Source organism: Pungitius pungitius, chromosome 10 (genome assembly GCF_949316345.1).
Source record: "Pungitius pungitius chromosome 10, fPunPun2.1, whole genome shotgun sequence".
NCBI lineage: Eukaryota > Metazoa > Chordata > Actinopteri > Perciformes > Gasterosteidae > Pungitius > Pungitius pungitius.
Window position 1 is genome coordinate 18,944,759 of NC_084909.1, and position 23,388 is coordinate 18,968,146.

The following is a 23,388-nucleotide window of genomic DNA, read 5'->3' on the forward strand; positions in this document are numbered from 1 at the left end:
CAGCGGATACATCCAGATCTCACACACACACACACACACACACACACACGTACACGTACACGTACACGCACGCACCATAAACACACCGTTAGCACACCGCAACTGTCTTCAGACTTAAGATCTATTACTTTCCCTGAAAACGTTTAGTGAGGGATGCGGGACGGTTCGCTTTATTGTTTCCTTTATTTTACACCAACAACTCTAAAGATAGTCTTCTATCTACAACACATGCCTCTCTATAATACAGATATTATGTTTTCCCATAATGCCAATTTACGGGACTACAATCAGGCGTACACCATTCGATTGGCTTTGTTTGTTCATTGGTGCATTTCCTTTGTTGATTTATTTAATTGGTCGTTGAAGCCGGTCTCGGATTAGCCAATAGAAACGCACCGTTAGGGCTCCGGCGCCTCCTCCCTCACCCAAAAGAAACATAGCTGCAACTTCAAGAGTCAATATGTGTTGCCCGTGGATGACGGAGGACCGGTGATAGGAAGTGTCGGGGGAGTTCGAGTGCAGCAGGACGACGCCCCCCCCCCCCCCCCCCCCCCCTCTGACCCCCCCCCGGACACCAACTAACCTCTGAGGGGGATTTCAGCAGAGGATCCCCGACCGGACCACCGTGGCACGAGGCGTTTTCTTCACCTGCTCTTTCCCGCGATGTCGCCTCCCACTCCGTGAGGACTCCCTCGGTTGCTCCAAGCACCGACCCCCCCACCACACACACACCTCGAACTAACCCCCCCCCCCCACCACCACCACCAGCCCCTTGAACTTGAGTCCGCCGTGCGGAGCGCTTCAGAAGAGCGGCAGGATGGGACCGCGGAGACACGCGCTGCTGTGGTTCATTGTAGGTGAGTCCTCCACATTGTGGCTGCACGCGCTATATATATATATTATTGTATTATATTATTTTATTATTTTATTCAAGGATGGATGGATAGCTAGGAATAGTCTAGGAATCCAGTAATAAAGAACAAAAACACAGTTGTATTAATATAGCTGCCACAACTTCTTGTCAAAGCTGCCAGTGAAATAGAGTGAGTGCTAATGGTGGAAATGCCGATGTGAGGGCAGTGATTAAAGGTTAAAGACAGCGGCTAATATGGATATGATCGGATAAAAGTTGAGGGTAAAAAAGAAATGGGAAGGAAAAATGTGTCCAAGGTGATTAAAAGGAAGTACATTGTGTCTGTCACTCTCATCACACCCATCTTCCAAACTGCGTGTGTGTGTGTTGTGATGGCGTGTCAGATTTGTTTGTGTGTATTTGTTTATGCATCAAGTGGAGCAGCGCAGCTGGGGGTTGGAAGCGTCTCCATGTCGTGCTCCACGGCTCCTTTGGCCCTCGAGTCAAGCTTTGCACGGCTGGGTAACGAGAGGGTCGATTTTTAGTGGAACACTAAAGGCGGTGAATATATGCTTCTAAGTAGCACACCCACTCACTTCCTCTTACTTCACAACTCCACTCTTCTTATTTTCTCCCAAAACCACAAGCTGTTGGGTTGTTTTTTGTTTGCATACTTGTACAAAATCTGGAAACAAGCGCCGTGTCCTCCCTCGTGATTTAGGTTTGAATCGGTTTGGCGGGTGGGCAGAAATGTCTCGTAACCTCTCTGCGACATCGGTGCGATCACGTGACGTATCGTCAGGTGATGCTCGGGGACATTGCAGACCTGCTCACTGTCAAGAAAGGGAATACATGGAAGGCGTTAGTCATCCGTGAGACAGAGGCCGCTCAGTGGGAGGGGTCATGAAAAAAACAACAACATGTGTATCATTCAATCTAGAAAACAACAGAAAAGACTTCTACGGAGCAGTTACCCAGAGGCAGGGGTCGCTCCCCTTACTTCCTGTCTTCTCCCTGCTGTCAAATGTCCCTCAAACACGTACAATGTCCAAAAATAATCTTTAGGAAGAGATCCTTTTTTTGCAAAGCACCGTGAAACCGTATTTCACTTCTCACCGATGGAAGCGATAGAAATGACTCATTCGCTTGTTCCAGGGATTTATATTAGTGGCAAAACTATTTGACATTTTGTATTTGTCCCAAAAAAATTTACGACTCGTGCGGCCTTCGAAGTGCGATTGTGTGTTTACAGAAGGAGTCCCCCCCCCCCCCCCCCTCTTGGTGTCCTGGTCACCAGAAAGCTCCACTTCTGACGTGTTGGCTGAAGATGAAAGTAAGCGTTGGGTCGCTGATGTTTCCGGAGTAAATCACGTGAGAAGTGCATCACTTTCTATCATACTCGTGATTTAGTTTTGCCGACCCACTGTCCCAACTCTTCTACGTCGTCACATTTCACAAACCGGAGGTGGGAAACGCGCTTCTGTCTCCTCGGGATCTGAAACCAGCTGAATGTCGCTGTGGTATCAGACGGATTAGCATTAGCTTTACTTGCAGGTCAGGAACTCTGAGGTCTTAATCCACAGCGTGTGTGTGTGTGTGTGTGTGTGTGTGTGTGTGTGTGTGTGTGTGTGTATTACAGCATTACTCAGTCGATAACAAAGGCCTACGAGCTAGCTGCCGGTGAACTTTAACTGGGAAAACTCACCATTCAGCAGAAAAATTATGCACAGTGCTGCATCTCTCTCTCTCTCTCTCTCATATTTTCTTTGGGGAAACCGTACGGATGCTGACAGAGGACCAGGAGCCGGCTGATGATCAGTTAGTCGCCGCATTAAACGGTTTTGCACTTGAATTCCAGTTAAATTTGAAGAATTTGTTCATTGGATCCTCAAAGTTTAAATAATAATATTAGATTTAAAAAGTACATTTTGTCCTACAAATTGGGTAAAGCAGTGATTCAATCATCGTGCCTTTCAGATGACATAATGATTAAATAAAGTCACTTCCACGTGCAGAGACCCGTCCCAGATGTCTGCAAGGACAGCGGGATTCGTGCCTCCCGGGCCTGTAGTCCACCAGAACCATCAATGATGTAATAACGGGGCATCAGAGAGCCGGACATGAATTTTCTGAAATTGTGTAAATAATTCAATTTCCTCTCAATTATGTCGTGCCACTCATGCAAACTGTATAATGAGACCATTTTGCGTATCGAGCATCAAGTGATGAGAGGAAGCAGATCTCATCGTGGTGATTTTCCATCTTGTGTCACTCTTCCTGTCTCGCTTGTACTTTCAGGCTCGATGACATCCAGTTGACTCGTGTTCACTTTACAAACCGCCAACACCAGTGCTAACCACGACATGCCCCCCCCCCCACCCTCCCCTGCGCCGCGGAGCTCCTCATCGTCACGACGCTCCTCATCGTCATGAGCTGTGTGGAGCTGCCTGTACCCTTTGCCCTTTGTCTCCTGCTACAAAGGCTCCATGTAGGTGTTCTATTTTCAAGTTCTGACTCATCACAGCAGCACCAGGTTGCCTCATTACAATTCCTCCACATTCCCACCCCAAACTGCAATGTTTTGCTCAGAAGAAGAAAAGAAAAAAAAACCCCAGTCTCTTTGTTACAAGGCAAACACCCCTCAATAATTACACCCATTCAGCCATTTAACGTTCCACGGTATTTTATGCGTTAATGTTTACCATCGATTACAGAGTGAATGAAGGGGACCAGGGTTCTCTCTCTCTCTCCCATAGATATTTATGGGGGATGGACGCTTTAATAGTTTTCCCCTCACGTGATCATCTTTCATCTGGTGGGTCCAGTTTGTCTGTAATGTTTCACACTCACCAGCGACTGGTAGTAAGATGACCACCGGGGGGGGGGGGGATACTTTGAGAAGCAACATCTGGCACCTCTGGCACTTTGACTGCAGTGACCGAATGTCCCGTCACCGATTGTAACGGTGGAGGCCTGAAGCGCGAAGCCCGCCGTGGGTCATGTGACCGCGTCTGGCACTTGGCCTACAAAGCAGACGTGATAAATCTTGGGTATTAAAAAAAGATGAATACTAAAAGAAAAGCTCAAGTTGGTTTTGATTCAGAATCAGCTGTGATTTGAGAGTCTTTCATTACTGCAGGGCCCAGTTGAGCAGGAGACCTAACGGTTAGATCCACAGGTGTTGGTTACCAGAGACGTGGAGACAATTTTACGAGAACGTCCCTTCGAGTCGGAAACAGCTTGCGAATCGGCCCCCGAAGTCGAGAGCTTCTCAATTGTTTCCACGCCAGACGGCGTGAACGCGACTGGGATGAGCTCAGCGACGCGTGAACCTGTGGGTGAGGGTGGAACAATAAGCCGGGAAGTTTGGGGCCAATTCAAAATAACTAATAAATTAAATAAATATTTTATAAAAAGGCTTATAAAAAAAAAAAACCTTGGAACTTGATTTTGCCGAAGCCAAGTTTCTACCTAAATCTTCTGGGGCCACTTGTGGACAGCGAGCTGTTAGCATAACAAAGTCAATTCATCACCGTGTAAGGCGATAAAATAAGATACACAAACGTCATTGTGTTCCCAATGTTGAGCATTTTAGAGTCGAGGACAGAAGACAACATGCAGACGTCTCTGTGATGTAACGCCACATATTTGTCGAACAGATAAGCGTTGCAGTTTTTGCAGTTTGGACTATTTTTTTTCTTCTCAGAAGACAACATGGACATGTTGCAGTTGGTTGGCTGAGGCGTTGTGTTTTGATCTGTTTTATTTGACAACGGGAACATCGGAGAGCAGGAGGTTTAAGGGAGACAAAGGCATTCGGTAACCCGATAAGCTCTCGTCCAAGGAATGCATGGATTGTTATAAAAAACCCAGAGGCTCTTGGGAAGAGTCGATTGAGGAGGACTCGAGGGTAGAGATCTCCATTAATCAGGGGGGGGGGGGCAATAGCAAGAAGACACAGAGAAATGAACGAGGTGGGCGGGGCTGGCTAGTGAAAGTTTTAGTGGTGCTGATGATGTATAAGTGTGTGTGTGTGTGTGTGTGTGTGTCTGTTTTGTGGTGTTGTGTGTTTGTGCGCTCCCTGCGTGACGGTTCCGTCCTCCGGAATCAGAGCGACGATGAACAATGGCTGGAGGGACGAGAGGGAAGCGCCAAGCAGGAGTTTCCCTTTTCCATGGAGCCGACTTTTAACTTGCCTCGTATACATTTCCTCTTCCTGGAACGCCCCTCTCTCTCCTCTCTCCTCTCTCCTCTCTCCTCTCTCTCTCCTCTCTACCACAAATCATTATCACAATGATGGATTGATCCCTGTGGGGAGATGAGAACAGTACAGTTGCCCTTTTATACAAACAAGCGGAGATAAATGAAAAACACTTAAAAAATAACCCGATAACTATGTAAAATAAATCATAAATGACATTTATTCTACGGTATATCACAGAGGTAGAATTAAAAAAGAATATGAAACTATTGGGCAAGTTAATAAAATGAGCAGCTGTAACCGCAAAAATAAAATACATTTTAATGATTAAGACACAACAGTACAACATTTAAACCATTCTTTGGTGTTTTATTTACATCTTTTTACTTAAGACTTCATTGAAATATACCAAAACACCAACTTAACTAGGAGAACTGTGGGTAGCTCAGTTTTTAAGAATAAACATGAAAAGGCAGTCTGGTCTGAATTAACATCCAGTTGGACTGATCCATATATGGATGGATGTGAAATGCGATCGACTCTTTGAGCCCACATATAACTCACCAACAATGGTCGGTAGGGGACACACTCAAACTAATTGCTCCCTAATTTAAACCATTCTTTGACTGAACCAAAGCGGTCACAGAACAGAACCCTGTGATGGTCTTTGCTCTGCGATCTGCACTCAACAGAGGTGGCAAAATAACAGCACTGTTTCATCCTTAAAGCAACATTACGTGAGAACTAATCTGGTAAAAACATAACGTTCTCTACATTCCACAAAGATTGACGTTGATCAAACGTTGCTTTGCTTAGTTCTTGCTTTGATTTTTGTCGGAAACATATCTTTTTATCCTGTTAAGCTGGAGAATGAGAGTTTGTGACTGAGACATTTTTAGAACAGAACCGAATCGTTCTCATTTTACAGCTAAACAATGACTACAACTTGTTTCTGGAAACATATGGAGGCAAGAAGCAACGGGATCCACTCGTATGGGGCGGTTGGAGCAGATTTCACAACTAGGGTTTATGCCGCGATCCAAAGTTACCAACTGTAGCTTTAATTGAGCTGTTTAGTGGCAGAAAAGCCCTCTAACAGACAGGACATTCCAACAACGAGCCAAGGTCGTGCTCATGTGCCGCACTGAGGCTTTTCACTATTTAGCATTTTGAGATGGGCCAACAGTGCGGTCAGCTGCAGCCAAAGCAATTTCCTGCACTCCAATAAGTACGCTCTCACCAGTGGAGGAACTCCCAACCCTTCAGAGCTTCAAAGATCCGCCTGTGTGCTCTTCAGAGAGGCTTCAGCGAGCCCAAAGGCCGGGCCGGGCCGCGGCGGCTGAGCGGGCCGCCCTCTTTTTGTGTGCGTTGGCGGTGTCATCGTTTAAGGGGGAGGGACGCGGCGTCCTCCAATCAGTGAGCGACTTGCTAATCGCCAACGTGGAGGGATTCCCCCACTCCTCCCTATCCACACTGTCCTATCCTAAAGAATATTCAAACTTCCAATATGAAAACCGAGAAGCGCAGAGGCCCATTCATCTATACGTTACATTTTGACTTTTGACCTTACATAACCGTGGCAGAGGGAGCCTGTCCATCAGGCTGGAATCTTTCCTTTTTGAAGAATGCCTTTTTCTCCTTGGCTTTGGACGGGCCCCCCGAGAGGCCTCTGCACGCACGTCGGACCACCAGAGCAGCAGCCTGCGCGTGATTCATCCGAACCGGGGGGGAGGGGTGGGCGCACGTAGGTTACCGCCACAGTCCACTCCTCTCGACCAATCGGCTGCTTCGCTCGGACAGATTGGGGCTTCAGGCCCACGGGACTCAGCAGTTGGAGTCCTGTGGATCTGCTGGGAGCACGAAAGGGGGGGCGTAGATCAGTCCGAGGTCCTACTGAGGCCTTTCGAAGCCAATCCGATCGCCGGATCAGGACTTGGAGAACTCTGTGGGTCCAGCGCTTCAGACGCAAGTATCTCAACATCAGTTTTGTATGAATCCTAACCACTTCATCCTATTCACGATTGCTATTATGAACTAAGAGCAGCGGTGAAATGTACGTTTTCTACATGACTGGAAGATCTGTACGTAGACCTCGTTTTGTTAAACTGCAGTTTTGAGGCCTTGAATTTAGCATTGTCGCCGTCTTGCTTGTTTTGAACAAGCCAAGGGCGGTGAACCTATTTGCACCCGTCAATCACAAGTTAATCATCTACTTGACTTAAAATGGAAGCATCCCAGTTTTCCCAGCTTGCACGTTGGCTTAATTTCAGAACCAAAGGTTGCCACCTGGTTTCCCATCATTCACTTAAAAAGACCACAATGGAAATAATTACCAAGGTATTTAATTATGTGGAAACAGGAGCTGGATAGTACTTCATGAATACTTATCTTTAATTTTACGGTTCTTAGTACATGGTATACGGGATGCTGAATATGCATGCATTGCTGAAAAGAGCACGTTCAGTCAATGTTCCACCAGGGTTTAAATAATAAATATGATCTTATACGATAACTGCTGGCATTCAGGCAGGTACAGATTGTTTGAAGCCAAGGGATTTAAACTAGTGACCTTTAATTCCTCTTTCATTTTTCATTTGACTGAGAAAACAAACATTTCCAAAATGAAAAAATGGATTTCCTATATCGAGGTGTAAAGGGAGAAAAGCGTATTGCAGCTGACGTGACACGGTGAAGAGCTGAAGATTTTCCGTTTATCAGCATTTCTCTCCCTGCTGCTTTTGATGCCCAACTTCACCGGAGGGGGATTATTATGGAATCGATCGAGGCCGCGATGGACCCAAACACAGACTCTTTTTCTTCCACATTGACATTTCAATTAGACCGTGTAATTGCTGTTAATTTCATGGATTTGAACACAATATCGTGTCAAGAAGGAAGACTAACTCTCCGTAATCTCGCTGTTCAGGTCACATGATGGTGAAATAAATGTGAAAAAGGCCCAGCGCTACGTATCGGCACCTGTCCCTTTTGAACCCAGGTCACAGAGGTTTGTAAATGCTATGCATACATATGGAAATGAAGTAATGCGCTCATCCTCTCCTCCTCCCACCGTTTGTCTGGCCAATTCATCCCTTAAAAATAGCAACTGAAACTAAATTAACATCACTAAATGTCAAAAGTTTTTTTTTTTCGTCCCCTGCAAGTGGCTCACTCCCTCTCTGTTTCTCTCTAAATGTCTAATTAGCAATAAAAATGTGCGTAGCCCCCCCCCCCCCCCCCCCCAGCCCTCCTTCATGGTCTGTCTGTGCTTCCCTTTCTCTCCACAATCACCAGCTTCCTCGCCAGTCACAACTGGTGTCAGAGTGTGTGTGTGTGTGTGTGTGTGTGTTTACTTTTACTCTCCCTCTCACGCCTCAGCGGCTCCGAGGCGCGGCCAGTTAGCGGGGCGGGCGTGCATGTGCGTGCATGTGCGTGCACGTTTGCTCTGTGTGTGGATGATCAATCATCATATAAAGGCATACTTGGCGCCCGCTCTCACACAATGGGAGCTGCCTCGTATAGTCACAATGCAAAGGGCTGTGGTACACACAGCCTCACACGTGTGTGTGTGTGTGTGTGTGTGTGAATACATTCATGTGTAAATGACTAGAAGGTACATAAAGGGAAGTTCCATTACTGCCTCAGGTGGCAGCACGCTGACCGGAGCTGTTCCACCGTATGCCGAGTGGCAAACGCTTTCACTCAAGTGCTTTGTTGTGCAGCTTCACTTCGTCCATAATTAAGCACGCGGGATCCCAGTTGGCCCCCAGGTCTACAGTCCAGCTCCCCCCATTAAACCAGTAAACAGCCGCACCCACACGGATCAGGCGTGAGCTGTGTTAATGCGCCTACGCGGGCTGATCACATGGCCGATAATATATTCATAAGTGCATAATTGATTGGCCACACATAATTAATTAACTCTCTAAACTGCAGTGTTGTGCACATCCGAAGGGCTTCTCGGGGATATTGGAAACATCTCCACGCACTTTACAGCCACAGATTTGTGCTCACGTTGTTGATGGGCAGCTTCAGATTGCAGTTCGGTGAGCTTCCGACAAAATGCCGCCGTTATCACAGCTGATGGGGTTCCAGGAGAGAGCCTTTGTAAATGTTTGCTTGCTTTGACAATTCTATGCGTGGAATAAGATAAACGATCTGGCACACGGAGTAATGGTCATCCACTCCGGAGGGACCTAATTGGACCGTCCATATCTGTCTTTTGATTGGTCCACTTATTCCTTTCCAGTCGGTGCCCCGTCAACAATGAACCTCTGAAAAACGTAGTAATCTTTACACGAGGGTCAGGTGACCGGAGGCCCTGATGAAGGTCCAAACCCGACCTCTGCAGGTGGGCGGTGGAGCGCTGAGGCGGGGGAGGGTGGAAGATGGACGGTCGGGGGGGGGACTGAGACGCACTAAGAATAGGAAAAGCAATATGTGGCATCCAATTAAGTCACAGGGCGAGAGAGCCGCGGCGTGGGCGAGTTATTGCAGGTTGGTCATACATGACACCACCTTACGTGAGATACTATGCATTGTGCAGATGAGCAGCAACATGTTCCCTCACAGGTTGTAACTTTGTGTAGTCTTTCTCCTTCCTCGCTCTCCACTCATCATGTTGAATGAAATGACTAGTTCTGGTGATTGAGGACCATATATCTCTCTCTCTCTCTATCACAAAGTGGAAGTATCTCCCCTGGCTCTCATCCTGAAGGCCTGCCCGTGTTATTGCTGAGCCGAACTTAGACATCCATGATCCCATCCAGACGCACAGACCCCTTTTGTCTCTCACCCTCCTCGCCGAACCATCTGGCACCACGTGGAGATCGTCCACTGAGAAGAGACGGAGTGACCTCAGCTGCTCGTGGGCCCGACTGGGCCCCTCGGCGGCCCAGAAGAGCTGCAGACGTCGTAGCAGGATCCCCTTCGTTTATTTTCTCTTATGGGATTACAGCAAAAGCAGCTCAGCAGGGTTGGTTTTTCCTCTTAGCGCGCCGGGTTTTTACTGAGGAATTCAAACATTTGTAGAGTGTTTAATAATAAGGACTCGAGCCGTAACTTTGGACCATGGACCTCCTGTAACGTAAATATGACGGTGAAGATGATTGAAAGCTTCATGCGACGGAGACCAGAGGCCCCCTTCGGCAGGAAGGAACCTCCTTTACTCTCTCCTTCGGGGTCTCCAGCGTTGAACCAGATACGTGTCCAAAACCACAAAAGGCGGAGGATTTATGCTCCCTTTTGGTTTGTAAAGGGGAGCCACGTTTTTATGCACTTCAAAATAAGGCCCACTTCAACAATGAATTATCACATGAGGGATGCACTGCATTAGAGCGTCTCCACCTCACACCCAACGTGGCGTGAAGTTACAGTCGTTACAGCGTTCTCTACATGCAGAACCCTCTCAGGGGGAACAAAATGTATTCATCAAGGTTTTTTTTTTTTTTTTTTTTTGCAGCATTCACCAAAGCGTTCACAGTCATTTACTTGACATGGAAAATGAATTTCAAAATATTAGTCATCGGGGGGAAAAAAACCAGATGAAAATGGTGATGCTTAAACACACACACACACAGCGGGGTGATTCCACTCACACCATTGGCCACTTCAGAAGTCCTCCACTACAGCACTGGAGTGGATGAGTGGTTTTGGTTTTGGCGGCTGCAGGCAATGTTACGACACAGGGCGAGAATAGCACCCCCTCTACACACCCCCCCCCCCCCCCCCCCCCCCACAAACTCACTCTCACCCACGACACTTCTGATCAGCCCATGTGGTCTAAACCCCACAACAAGGCGGCTTCAGGAGTTTTTTTATTTTCCCCGGAGGATGAACATTTTTGACGTGGTGCGTCACAAAGCGTTCTCGTCCATACGGTTCTTTTCGTGGCCACTGATGCTCGCGGTTATGTGACGTTTCGGTTAAATCGGTCCAAAATGTTTAAATGGGAGAGTAAAACTAGTGGCATACTGCAGGCCCAATGCGTAGATGTCGTTAAGAGGAGGAAAAAGAAAAACTGCTTTATTGATGCACTCTGAGATGCACTCTTTGTGTTGACACTTGCTCTGTGTTGTGTGTGTGTGTGTGTGTTGTTTGTGTGTGTTGTGTGTGTGTTAGTAGTACCAGTGGTTCCAAGAGCATATCATTCTTTGAGAAGACCACATAGATATCATTAAAATCTTGATAGAATTATGATCCTCTATACAGCAACCATATTATATTAGCAAAATGGAATCAGGTCAAATGAAAATGTACGTCAGGTTTTATCGGACCTGATACAGGTCTATTATACAGATATAATGGGCCTGCTGACCAGGTTGACTGGTATATTCCAAAAGGAGATTGATGTCTCTCTCTCTCTCGTGCATCCTGACAGGGCCACGGCCTTTCTCCTCACCTCAGTGGCTTCACCCGTCCTGCGCTCGTCTCTAATCAAACGTGCCGTGACACGTGCACGCTATCCGTGCACCGGGATGGGCGCTCTCCAGCCCAAACGCACACACACACACACACGCACACGCACACCTGTATGAACAGAGGTAAATCAAACTGAAATCCAGTCGGCACTTTTACGATTGAGAGTCTTTTGAGATTAGAGATGTTTGGTGTATAAACAGAGACGGGCTTGAAACTCAACACGAGCATAACAATAAAAGAAACGCCTTTGAGAGCAGGTTTGTTGCTCCCGCTTTCTTCTCACTGGAAGGAAGGCGCGCCGCTCACTCAAATCCAGTCACACGATGCCGCTCCATTGACACCTGGTCTGGTCGGCTTTGCCTCTTACGCGCTCCAATGTTTTTTGTCTTAAAATAACTTCCAAATGTGCCGGCTGCTTGTCCTGGGTGACCCAGATCTTTGCAAACGTCTGTATTTTGCGGAGCTTTGTTTCCCTGAAGCAGCCAACCACAATGACCCAAACTGGGTCTGCTCAGTCTGTATGTGCATTTCCTATGTGCTTTGACTAAAAGAAGGCAGATTGTTTTCCTTCCCCCTTCGTTGCTTCCTGAACATGTGCAGTGTGCATTTCTCATACAACTCAAATCTGTACACACAGACATGGGGAGTTTATTCTCTTTTAGAGTGTTATCCATGAGTAATGATGAGTGAATGATGAGATTTTAAAATAGAAACGCCATGTCGTGTTTATATTTCAGCAGGTTTAAGTATTGATGTATCGACAAAGTCATTAAACAATGAACTGGAAAGTCATGAATTGAATTGCATTTTGGGTAAGTAACCAAATGTTACAATTCCGAATTTTAATTGCGACGATGACGCCAATTCTAAGCCTAATAAAAAAATCCAATACTGTACAGCACCCTCCCCCACCAAAAATGTTGACTTTTTTTTTTTTTTCTTGTTTTGTTATCTCATTATGAATTGAAAAAAATACACCTGCCTTGTAAAGTCCAGAATTGCTGTAATTTGAGTAAAAGGCTGACCTTTGACCTTGGACAATTGCATAGACCGAAAATATCCGCTTTCCTCTTAGCGATCCCTTGAAAAAGACTAGTTGCGTGACGCAGTTAATCCGCCCTCTGGTCTCTGCAGATAACCTCGCTGCAGTGGCGTAGCAGCTCCTCCTATTGTTGTGTGCCCTTTTCCTCCACGTGGTTGTGTGGTGTAACCGGAGAGACCCGGTCAGGCCAGTCCTCTATCTGTGCTGAAAGGCCTGCCCTCTGTAATCATCACCCGCTGATGGATGGGAATCAACTTGACTGAGACCGATATGAAAGGCCCACAAAGGCACCTCCTCTCCGGTAATTGTCACAATGTATGGTGTGCGTGTGCGTGGGTGGAAAAACATGGGCAGTTTATGTGTTGGTTTGGGTGGGGGCGAGTTTGCATAGGTGTGTCTATTTGGATTTTGTTACAGATGTTAGCTGTCTTTCATAAAGGGGCGGTGGTGTGAAAAAAGGAAGCAGTGTAAGCTGCAAATAAATACGTTTTATTTGCAAAGTGTTTGTTAAGTTAAGCTTTTCTGTCTCATCTAGGATTTCTTTTCGATTATGTCATCCGTCAAAAATTACTTGGAAAATACTGAAAATGTTTGACCTGAGCGTGTGCAGTGTGCAGTACCGCCTCCAGGGGGCGACCTGCCACGCTGCAAACAAGAAGTCTGATTATTATAGATGTCTATGAGAAAATGCTCTCTCGCTCTATTTACCTCAGTGAACAACTTGAGTTTATGGTCTGAAAGGCAGGTTTCAAGCATTTGTATTTATAATTCTGTAAAGTGGTTGATTTAGAGTCAAATAAAACGGGGCTCGTTGCTCGGTGATGATTGAAAACCAAGAACGCGAGGGCAGAAGAAGCAGTACGTCCGTTTCTGATTGACAGTCTATGGGCAGCGTGTAGCCTGAGGAGCTTCCAACAGAGAAGGCTTCAAGGCACCGTTTTCATGCTAGTTATCAACCTTTTTAATCCACTTCCACACGTGTTTTTTTTTTCGGGATGCATTTGTACCACAGAACATTAAAGCAACAAAGTTCAGAGAGACTCAAGAAAACCTTTTTGAAGGATTCAATTATAGGGATTTGAATAGGCTTCTGAAATGTGGGGTGGACCCTTAAGGCTTTGTCACTGTTCGCTTTATGTGTCTGCTTCTTAGAACACGGGCTGTTTGGTTTTCTTCTCATTTTGAGACATTTACTGCTCAAAGATATATTTACCAGACCAATTTGTCGACACTTTGCAGCGCTCTCTTTCACTTCACTGACTTCACTAACTAATCAATTATAAATGCAATTCAAGTGTTCTTCTAGCAGGTGATCCTGACGGCCTCATTTTGATCTCAGACCTTTTTGAAACACACTGATGTGACCAGAATCTCATCCATTACAGTTACATTGTTGCTTGGTCTAAGGCGCAGCGTTTAATACGCTCTGACCCCCAAAACAGCGTTGCAGAACTCTACAACTACTGACTAAAACCTCGTTTTGAGATTATTTTGGGGCATGCAAGGAAAAGATTAACTTCATTCAGGCAACCTGGATTTTCTATTAGTGCTGCGGCACGGTCTGTCTCGCTCAGCCCTGGTTCTGGTTCTCCTGGGCCTCCCTTCTCTCCAGTGGGCCCAGTACCACGGCCCGGGTCTGAGACGAGGAGACGATGAGCTCTGACTCTGTCAGGAACCTGCATGATGTCACCATCTGATGTTGCTTCAAATCCAACCCGGTACCACTGGTACCAAGGATCATCTTCTCGCTGGTCGTGATGCATCAGTAATGATAAATCCAGTTTTGGGTTGGTGACTTTAGTGCCAGTGTGGTCCTGTTCTTCTGCATATGCATATGTGATAAAGACGAGCTTGCACGAACCCCCGCCTAACGGAAGGCTAATCTGCCGAGGTACAAACGAAGTGACATCCATCATACACGCGTTACGTCTTCTTCAGTCGACCGCCGTCGCCTTAATTGCCTGGCGTTGCTCCCGTTGTCAGAGCGTGAAGCGCTGGTAGACGGCGTGGCGTCGGAGCGAGGCATCAGGAGGAGCCTCACGGCCGGTCGGCTCGTGTCATCTTCAGCCAAAAAAACCCCCCCGCCGCTGAGCTCTTTGCGGCCTCGCTCCGCACACACGGGGCGTGGAGCCCGACCAGGTATCGCCCAAGGCCGTGTTATTTATGCTGCCATTCGAGGCTCAATGACACCCTGAGGTGAAGCACGCCGTGGGCTTTTAATAATAACACTGAGGGCAGAGGGAGGGAGGGTGGAGTGTGCGTGTGTGTATGTGGAGGGTTGTATTAATGTCAGACAAGAGCCGTGAGATTAAGGGGATGAATTGCTCATTTTGAGGTTTCTTTGGAGAAAACCTTTCCTCTATTGTTCATTATGTCAATACTTTCAGGGATATTTTTTATAGTTCGAAGTGAAATTCGCCCCCCGGGTCTCCAGCTGTCCCATCCATTGTGTGTGTGTGTGTGTGTCAGTGATATAGGTAAAAGTGTAATATGATTTGATGGCGACAGTTGAGTCTCTCCACTGATTGATCCGACATGCACGACTAGCCACACAGGGGAAGGGTGACGGTGACTTACTTCAGTCATAATAACACCGGACACGCTCTGCTTTATTTTCATTCATTAGGTCTCTTGGTAATAAATAGGTATGTTCTATAGGTAGAAACCGTAGGCTCAATTTGATGTTGTCAACACACGGCTTCTAGTGGTTATTATTTTGAATTTCCACATCACTGTGGCCAATGGATGGGAAAATCATTTATTTACTTCAAGGCAACTGCAAGGTACAGGAATTTGTGTATTGATCAATGTACCTGCTGAGTGGGTATTGAGACCAAAATCATTTCATTGCTTTCTTACATGCATACAACTGTCATCCATTAAATGTAGTTCAATAATTGAAAGATTTTTTTTAGAGAAACTGCAGCTAAAACTCTAAAATGCTAAAGACTTGAGTATGGATAATTGTAATGAGTTAAAGTTATTTATACAAACTATCAAGTTCACTCTCTCTTCCTTGCAGATAATGCTGTGAGCGTATCATATATTTGACAAAGCTCATTTTTTAATAATGGAGTAGACCTTTTTTCAGGGGAAACCCAATGAATGTAGTGCCTTGGTTCTAACTACAGAACCTTTGCTCTGTCCCAACGTGTGTGACCATGCTGCATGTGCATGTTTACTAGGGGCTTGTGCTTGATAGCTTGCACTGTGGGCAGCCTGCAAGCCATTAGGGCCAGACGTGGGGGAGGGAATAAGTATTCTAAGTTATCTCTAAGTGCAACCATCACAAAATCAACCGAGAGAAGATTACCCATTTTCTATTACGTTCTGCTGAGCTATAAAGAAAAACTCAGCAGGAGAGATGAGGACCACGAAACAACCAGAAGACAGAAGATCTTAGCAGGAGAGACGAGGAATGAAATATTTCTGACTTGATGCCGAAGCAATCAGCAGATTTATTTAACCTTAGTTGTGTATATATATATATATATATATATATATATATATACACATGGGCTGTCAAAAATAGCGCGTTAACGCCGTTAATTAGCTGTTTGTTGTTAATTACGCACGCGCAGCGTGACAAATGATTCAGGTCAGGAAAGTGACTCTTCTTCTAGGGAATGCACTTCATCCTTTACAACACATTACTGCCACCTGCAGGCATATGTCATGCCGCCGGTTTTAGCGCAGCAGAACAGAGAAGAAAAAAATCTCCGCCCAGCAGAGCTTTGCAGCGCTGAGGAAAGACCATCGGAGAGACCCGTAATACATTTCTGAAACATGCGGAGAAAGAGAAGCCAATGCGATCTAAATCCTCCCAGGTATGGGAATATTTCACACTCAAATGGGGGGTGCTGGCGGATTTCTTTGCAGCGCCAGTCGTTTTAATCGCCGCGCTCGACTTCAAGGTGTAACCTTTATTATTGTTCGGTCTGAAACAGCGCGCCCAGTGACGGGTGGTGCAGCAATATTGTTGTTCGGGTGGAAATCGGGAGAAAAATGTGCTCAATGGGGACTGCAGAGACTCAGCTGAAATGGTATTATATTGATGTACAATAGAAAGCTGGTACACACAACTTGTTTAGCACTTTTTGTTTGAAATTAAATGTGATTTTAATCTTAACTTAATCTCTTTCTGAAATTCCATACTATTAATGACGTTGGGGGCAATTAATTCAACAGCTGTCAGCATCCGGTGGCTCGTGAGCCTCCTGGCCATAGCAGTCATTTACATCCAAGTAGAGTAGTGTTTGCAATATTCCTTTACTTTATTTGGACTTTATTTTGGTACATTTCTTTCTTGCCGCATTCCAATTAAACTGTTAAACCCTGATCTTAGTTTGTGTTACGTTTAGCTTGTTGTTGCAGCTTGCGTCACTCTTGGCTATCGGAAAGAAATGGTAAATTATTAAGCGTGGCCTTTTTCTAATTTTCTAATCCTAAAAGACAGATTGACATGGAGCATAGACGGCTTCAAGAGAGGAGGACGAACCTCTTTTCTCATCTGTTAAAAATGTCTGACATTCAAACGGAGTGAAGTAGCTCAAGTACCTTATATTTAAAAACGTGCCAATGGTCCCACCGACCGGAGCCAACAATGCATTAAAAGAAACATGCCCAATTATTTTCCTTTACCACTTACTGTACTTCCTAAGTAACACAAGTACTACAAAGACTCACCCAAACCTCCGTGAGTGGGAACATCCAATAGAAAAAGTTTGCACAGGAAGAAGTCAAATGTGTGTGTTTTTTATGAATAAACATGTGTAACATTTCAAAAAGCTAACTGGAGCTGTCAGATTTGTGGAAGGGGAAAGCGATCTCTCTCCTCTACTACTCCGTAAACTGGGATGATTCATGACTGAAAAACATCGAAAAGTCAAGGAAGTGGGCATTTTGATGTGAGATCGGGGGGGGGGCAGCCAGAAGCCACACGATGAAAAGACTTCCTTCTTCTCTATGAATCATCCGTCGACAGAGAGAGACAGAGAGAGACAGAGAGAGAGAGTTCACGGGTGAACAGAAAAGCATCTGCCAGTCTATCACTTCCAAAGTGGACGCCTCATCCGTGACTCAACGATCTGCCAAGGCACTGAAACCCAGTCGGATGCCCGTCCTTTAGGGAAGCTGATGCCAGGACAGCTGATACCAAGGGTACACAGTCAATCATTCATGAGGCGACTCAGTGGATCTGCAGAGCACTCACTGCTTAACTGATAATGAATAGGGTTCCTAAATGTGCTGGCCTGAACAAGGTCTGCCAAGCTGGTGGTTTTAAAACGAGAGCCTTTTCAAATTGGACAATACCGATAATAATTTCACCTTTGCTAATTCCAAATAGTCTGGCTTCCCCCCGTGTCACACACTCCCACACCCATTTATACACTGATTGGGGGGGTCTACAATGCAAGGGGCCATCATTCCCAACAAATCTTCAGGTGCCATTTGGATGCAAAGTGTCTCACCGAGGGCCACATAAGATCCAACCACGATCCACCGAGGGACACATCAGATCCAACCACGACACACCGAGGGACACATCAGATCCACCGAGGGACACATCAGATCCAACCACGACCCACCGAGGGACACATCAGATCCAACCACGACCCACCGAGGGACACATCAGATCCAACCACGACCCACCGAGGGACACATCAGATCCAACCACGATCCACCGAGGGACACATCAGATCCAACCACGACCCACCGAGGGACACATCAGATCCAACCACGACCCACCGAGGGACACATCAGATCCAACCACGACCCACCGAGGGACACATCAGATCCAACCACGATCCACCGAGGGACACATCAGATCCAACCACGACCCACCGAGGGACACATCAGATCCAACCACGACCCACCGAGGGACACATCAGATCCAACCACGATCCACCGAGGGACACATCAGATCCAACCACGACCCACCGAGGGACACATCAGATCCAACCACGACCCACCGAGGGACACATCAGATCCAACCACGACCCACCGAGGGACACATCAGATCCAACCACGACCCACCGAGGGACACATCAGATCCAACCACGACCCACCGAGGGACACATCAGATCCAACCACGACACACCGAGGGACACATCAGATCCAACCACGACACACCGAGGGACACATCAGATCCAACCACGACACACCGAGGGACACATCAGATCCAACCACGACACACCGAGGGACACATCAGATCCAACCACGACACACCGAGGGACACATCAGATCCAACCACGACACACCGAGGGACACATCAGATCCAACCACGACACACCGAGGGACACATCAGATCCAACCACGACACACCGAGGGACACATCAGATCCAACCACGATCCACCGAGGGACACATCAGATCCAACCACGATCCACCGAGGGACACATCAGATCCAACCACGATCCACCGAGGGACACATCAGATCCAACCACGACCCACCGAGGGACACATCAGATCCAACCACGACCCACCGAGGGACACATCAGATCCAACCACGACCCACCGAGGGACACATCAGATCCAACCACGACCCACCGAGGGACACATTAGATCCAACCACGACACACCGAGGGACACATCAGATCCAACCACGACACACCGACGGACACATCAGATCCAACCACGACACACCGAGGGACACATCAGATCCAACCACGACACACCGACGGACACATCAGATCCAACCACGACACACCGACGGACACATCAGATCCAACCACGACACACCGAGGGACACATCAGATCCAACCACGACACACCGAGGGACACATCAGATCCAACCACGACACACCGAGGGACACATCAGATCCAACCACGACACACCGAGGGACACATCAGATCCAACCACGACACACCGAGGGACACATCAGATCCAACCACGACACACCGAGGGACACATCAGATCCAACCACGACCCACCGAGGGACACATCAGATCCAACCACGACCCACCGAGGGACACATCAGATCCAACCACGACCCACCGAGGGACACATCAGATCCAACCACGACCCACCGAGGGACACATCAGATCCAACCACGACCCACCGAGGGACACATCAGATCCAACCACGATCCCCTGATTGGAAGAGAAACCGCTCAGCCAAAGAGGCCGAGTTAACACAGCCGGGCGTGTGGGTGGAGATCCACACAAGGCCGGCGCTTGGAATGTCAACGAATGGAGTCCTGACCAGGAGAGCACGGGCATGTCGAGTCACGCAATGACTCCCAATGGCAACGCGGGACGCTGTGCAGGGCGGGTCCTCTTCTGATTCAAATGGTGGCCTCTCTCTCAACTAATTTAGGTGGAATCTGTGTAACAGTAATGACTCAAAATGAGGACTCAACGTTGGAATGGGATTCTGAGTGTACAGGATTGAGATGAGAAGGCATTCCAAACTAAGTGACGAGGGGATGAAAATGTTTTCATAGAGGACGTGTCTGCCGTCTGCTGCACAGGCCGCAACTGAAACATTTCCAAACGCCCCCAATCTGCTTCATCAAGGCAGCGTGAAGCCGTACACGAGGATTTGCATTTTCCTCTCTCAGGAGCTGGCTTGCTGCCACAGACGCTGCCGGAAAGGAACTTTTTAGAGATTCGTGAAGAAAACAACATATGTTTTTATTAATTTATTATTGTGTTTTTTGTTTATTCTGTTTCTATTGACTCCGGTTTGGAATCACTGCAAGAGTCAGAGTCCCTAAACCTGATTTGGGATTTCTGGGAGATTAAAGATAGTTGTGTATCGTTTGTTTCGCTTTATAAAAGAATATAGTGCCTCATTTATTCACCCCCTCGTCATCGCTGTGCACTCCCATTTTAAACTTGAGTCTGTAACACCCCGTGCTTGTTTTTGTTGATTTCAGCGAATCTCAACATGTTTTCAGTCACGCATAACCTCGGGGCGCCGTTGCCTGGAAAAACTCCAGTTACGGTTGCGAGGAAACAGGCTGGCGGTGTGATGGAGAGGCAGAAGACCAGCAGCTGTCAAGCTGTTCAGATAGGACTTCACGCACTAAAATGTTGAATACGCAAATTCGCCCTATGAGGCGCTCAGAAGGGAGGAATCAACGCGCCTCTTCGTTTTTAGCTCATTTCAGAGTTTCGGTACTCGGATGACGACGATCAAGAGGCAGTCCGATCCCGTCTTGGACGCACGCAACCAATCACACGGATCGAGTGCCCCAAAGTTGCTCTGGGTTCAGCAGAGTGGACACAGAGGCCAAAGGTCACCGACCGTCTACTGACACGAACAAGCAGGCCGTGGACTTCGTTTTCTCAGACTTCTTTAACCAGACAAGCTGAGTGAGAGCACGGGAACAGACTTCATGAGGTCTGGCTGGGTCTAGTTCATGGAGCCGGGGATCTCACACCACGTCTTCCCTCTCACTCCGAAGATCAGCTGCACTGTGTCGTGGTAATGAGAATTCCTTCTGATCTTTTACAAACTAAGTATCTGCTCATCTGGCTCCAGCGTGGGAGAACCAGGACATTAAGGAACCAGCCTCAACTTTGGCTAATGGAAATCCCAAATGATTGTGGAGTGATGCCACCACGCAGTGATACCACCCATGTCGAGGTTCGTGTTGTCTTTAGGAGGCAAGGAAATATTTGCAACAACATGACTCGCAACACACACACACACACACAATACATTCTTTAACATGTAAAATAGCGAGTCCAGGTTGACGGGGAGGGGGTTGCACATGCTGCCTGACCTCAGGTCTCTGTGTTTTTTTTACAGCTCCAAATCGATATATTATAAATGAAAAAATGTTCTGCCTCCCTTCGGGTGCATATCATCGGTTTGATAATGAGGGAAGCGATTTAGGGCAAAATAAAACAGTTAGAAAGATTAGATGGGTGCATGTTTTTCTTTGCAACATGACATGTGTTTTTCCGTTTGACTACTGATGGATAAATGTGCAGCCGCAGGCATGTTCACTGACACCCTAATAAAAAGTGTTTGGCTATGATGCTGCTTCCTGTGTCTTTTAGCTAAGCATTTGTTTACAGGTGTACGGAAGAAAGTCACGAGTACAGTTTGACACAAATGTCTATCTTCTGATTTCAAACTGGTATTGCATTAAATAGTTGTTTTTAGTCCAGCATTTAAAATACGTTCACTATCCCTGAACACTATCTTGCGTTCATTCATTTTTGATGGGTTCATCAGCGCGTAACATCCTGTCTCCTTAATCCTTCTGACAGATCAACGAATGGTCGTCATGTGCTCAGCCCAATTTGAACACCGTCTGAGATGCAAAGGCAGAAGTGGAGTGGAATTGTTTTTCTCGGGGAGGACGTCGGGGTGTACACACAGTGGGTAGTAGACAGCCAACCAATCTGATCAAGCCCTGAGACGACCCTCTGAAAACCTCTCTCCCACCAGCTGGATCCTCAGATGTGTCCCTTCTGCAAGATATACATGCATTAAACAATCTGCACGTGTGACACGTGGACATTCGGAACGAGTGAGAGGTACTCAGAGAGAGAGGGATGAACAGAGATGTAAGTCAATGCATGCAGATTCAATAAGACGCGGCAGGTTGTAGTGAGACCGAGCGAGGGGGGGGGGGCAGCTGTGGGAGAAAAACCAGGGAAGGCACTGATAATGAGTCAATGCTGCAGGGGGAAAGGAGGCGGAGAGTTAGGAAGAAGTAATTAAAGAAAGATAATCAAACAGGCTGGCCAAGTATATTAACATGACAGCTGTTTATAAGATTAAAAGATAATTAACCCATTTTTGTGCAAAACGTCACAATTGCTTTGTTAATTTCAGCACGCTGTAATTTAAAAATAACAAGCTGAAAAAAACAAGCTCTTTTGTTTTCTGCTGTTGGGGTTAAAATGGTGTAAGAGGTTCATCCCCACCAGAGGTGACGGGCTGGTGGCTGGAGGTGTAGCCGTACAGGGAGGAGAGGGGAAAGAACGCAGCCTTGGGGGGGGGGGACCAGTGCTGATGGGGCTGGGGGCTGAGAGGGGGGGGTTTTCTAGTCTCATGTCCTGCTTCCCGTCCGACAGGATGTCTATGATCCATCATGGAGCAGAGGCTGCTAAAGAGCAGTTCCATGAGTTTCCTTTTGTCCAGACTCTGCTAAGCTAAGCCATATAATGTATAATGATGATGATAATAATACTTCTTTATAGCGCTTTTCTCGGTACCCAAAGACGGGAAAATGTGCAGAATATGTATATTCTTGTCCAACTCCTAGGAAGAAAGCACATTTTAGTTCCCTTAATTACAACCTGCCACTATCTGATAAGACCTTTTCATGACAACTTTCCATCAGATATTATAATTGTGCCTTAACATCCATTTTTAGCTGCATGTCCATCTTTGGATCTCGGCTCTCTTCTCAAACACTGTGTGTCACGGCTAATAAACCAAGAGCTTCCTCCTCAATGTCTAGAGCGTCCTCCCTCTTATTAACAGGGCTCACTGCGCAATATTATTCAGTATGTGTGTTGTTTTGGGTCTTGGCAATGATACCGATCATCAGTGCAGCCTGTCCTGCATGCACGGACACACACACACACACACAGATTAACAAGGGATCACGTGTGTGTGTACTCTGCAACTCTCATCCCAATTTTTTTGACATTTCTGTTTACAAAATATCTTTCTGTTTGCCCTTTTTTTCCCTCCCCTCCCCCCCCCCCCCAGTGTCAACAATGTCTCAGTGTGTGCCAGCCATTGGGTGTGGATCCCGCTATGAATTTGCCATTGAGGAGTTCTGCATGGCCAAATTCAGACTGGACATGCACGAGCTGGACGAGAGACGCTGGTGCAGCTGGGATGACACATTCGAGTGAGTAGAATAAACACACACACACACACACACACACACATGCAGAG

At 46.8% G+C, this 23,388-nt stretch overlaps 1 protein-coding gene across 1 annotated transcript in view; it reads left to right on the plus strand.

Moving 5' to 3' along the window:
- Positions 1-567: 567 nt before the first annotated feature.
- ramp1 (receptor activity modifying protein 1) overlaps positions 568-23,388 on the plus strand; it is a 34,964-nt gene continuing 12,143 nt past the window's right edge. The window contains exons 1-2 of the mRNA XM_062565134.1: positions 568-857; positions 23,197-23,341. Of these exons, the coding sequence (XP_062421118.1) occupies positions 818-857; positions 23,197-23,341 (185 nt within the window). The 5' untranslated portion in view covers positions 568-817. The remainder of the gene's footprint in view (positions 858-23,196; positions 23,342-23,388) is intronic.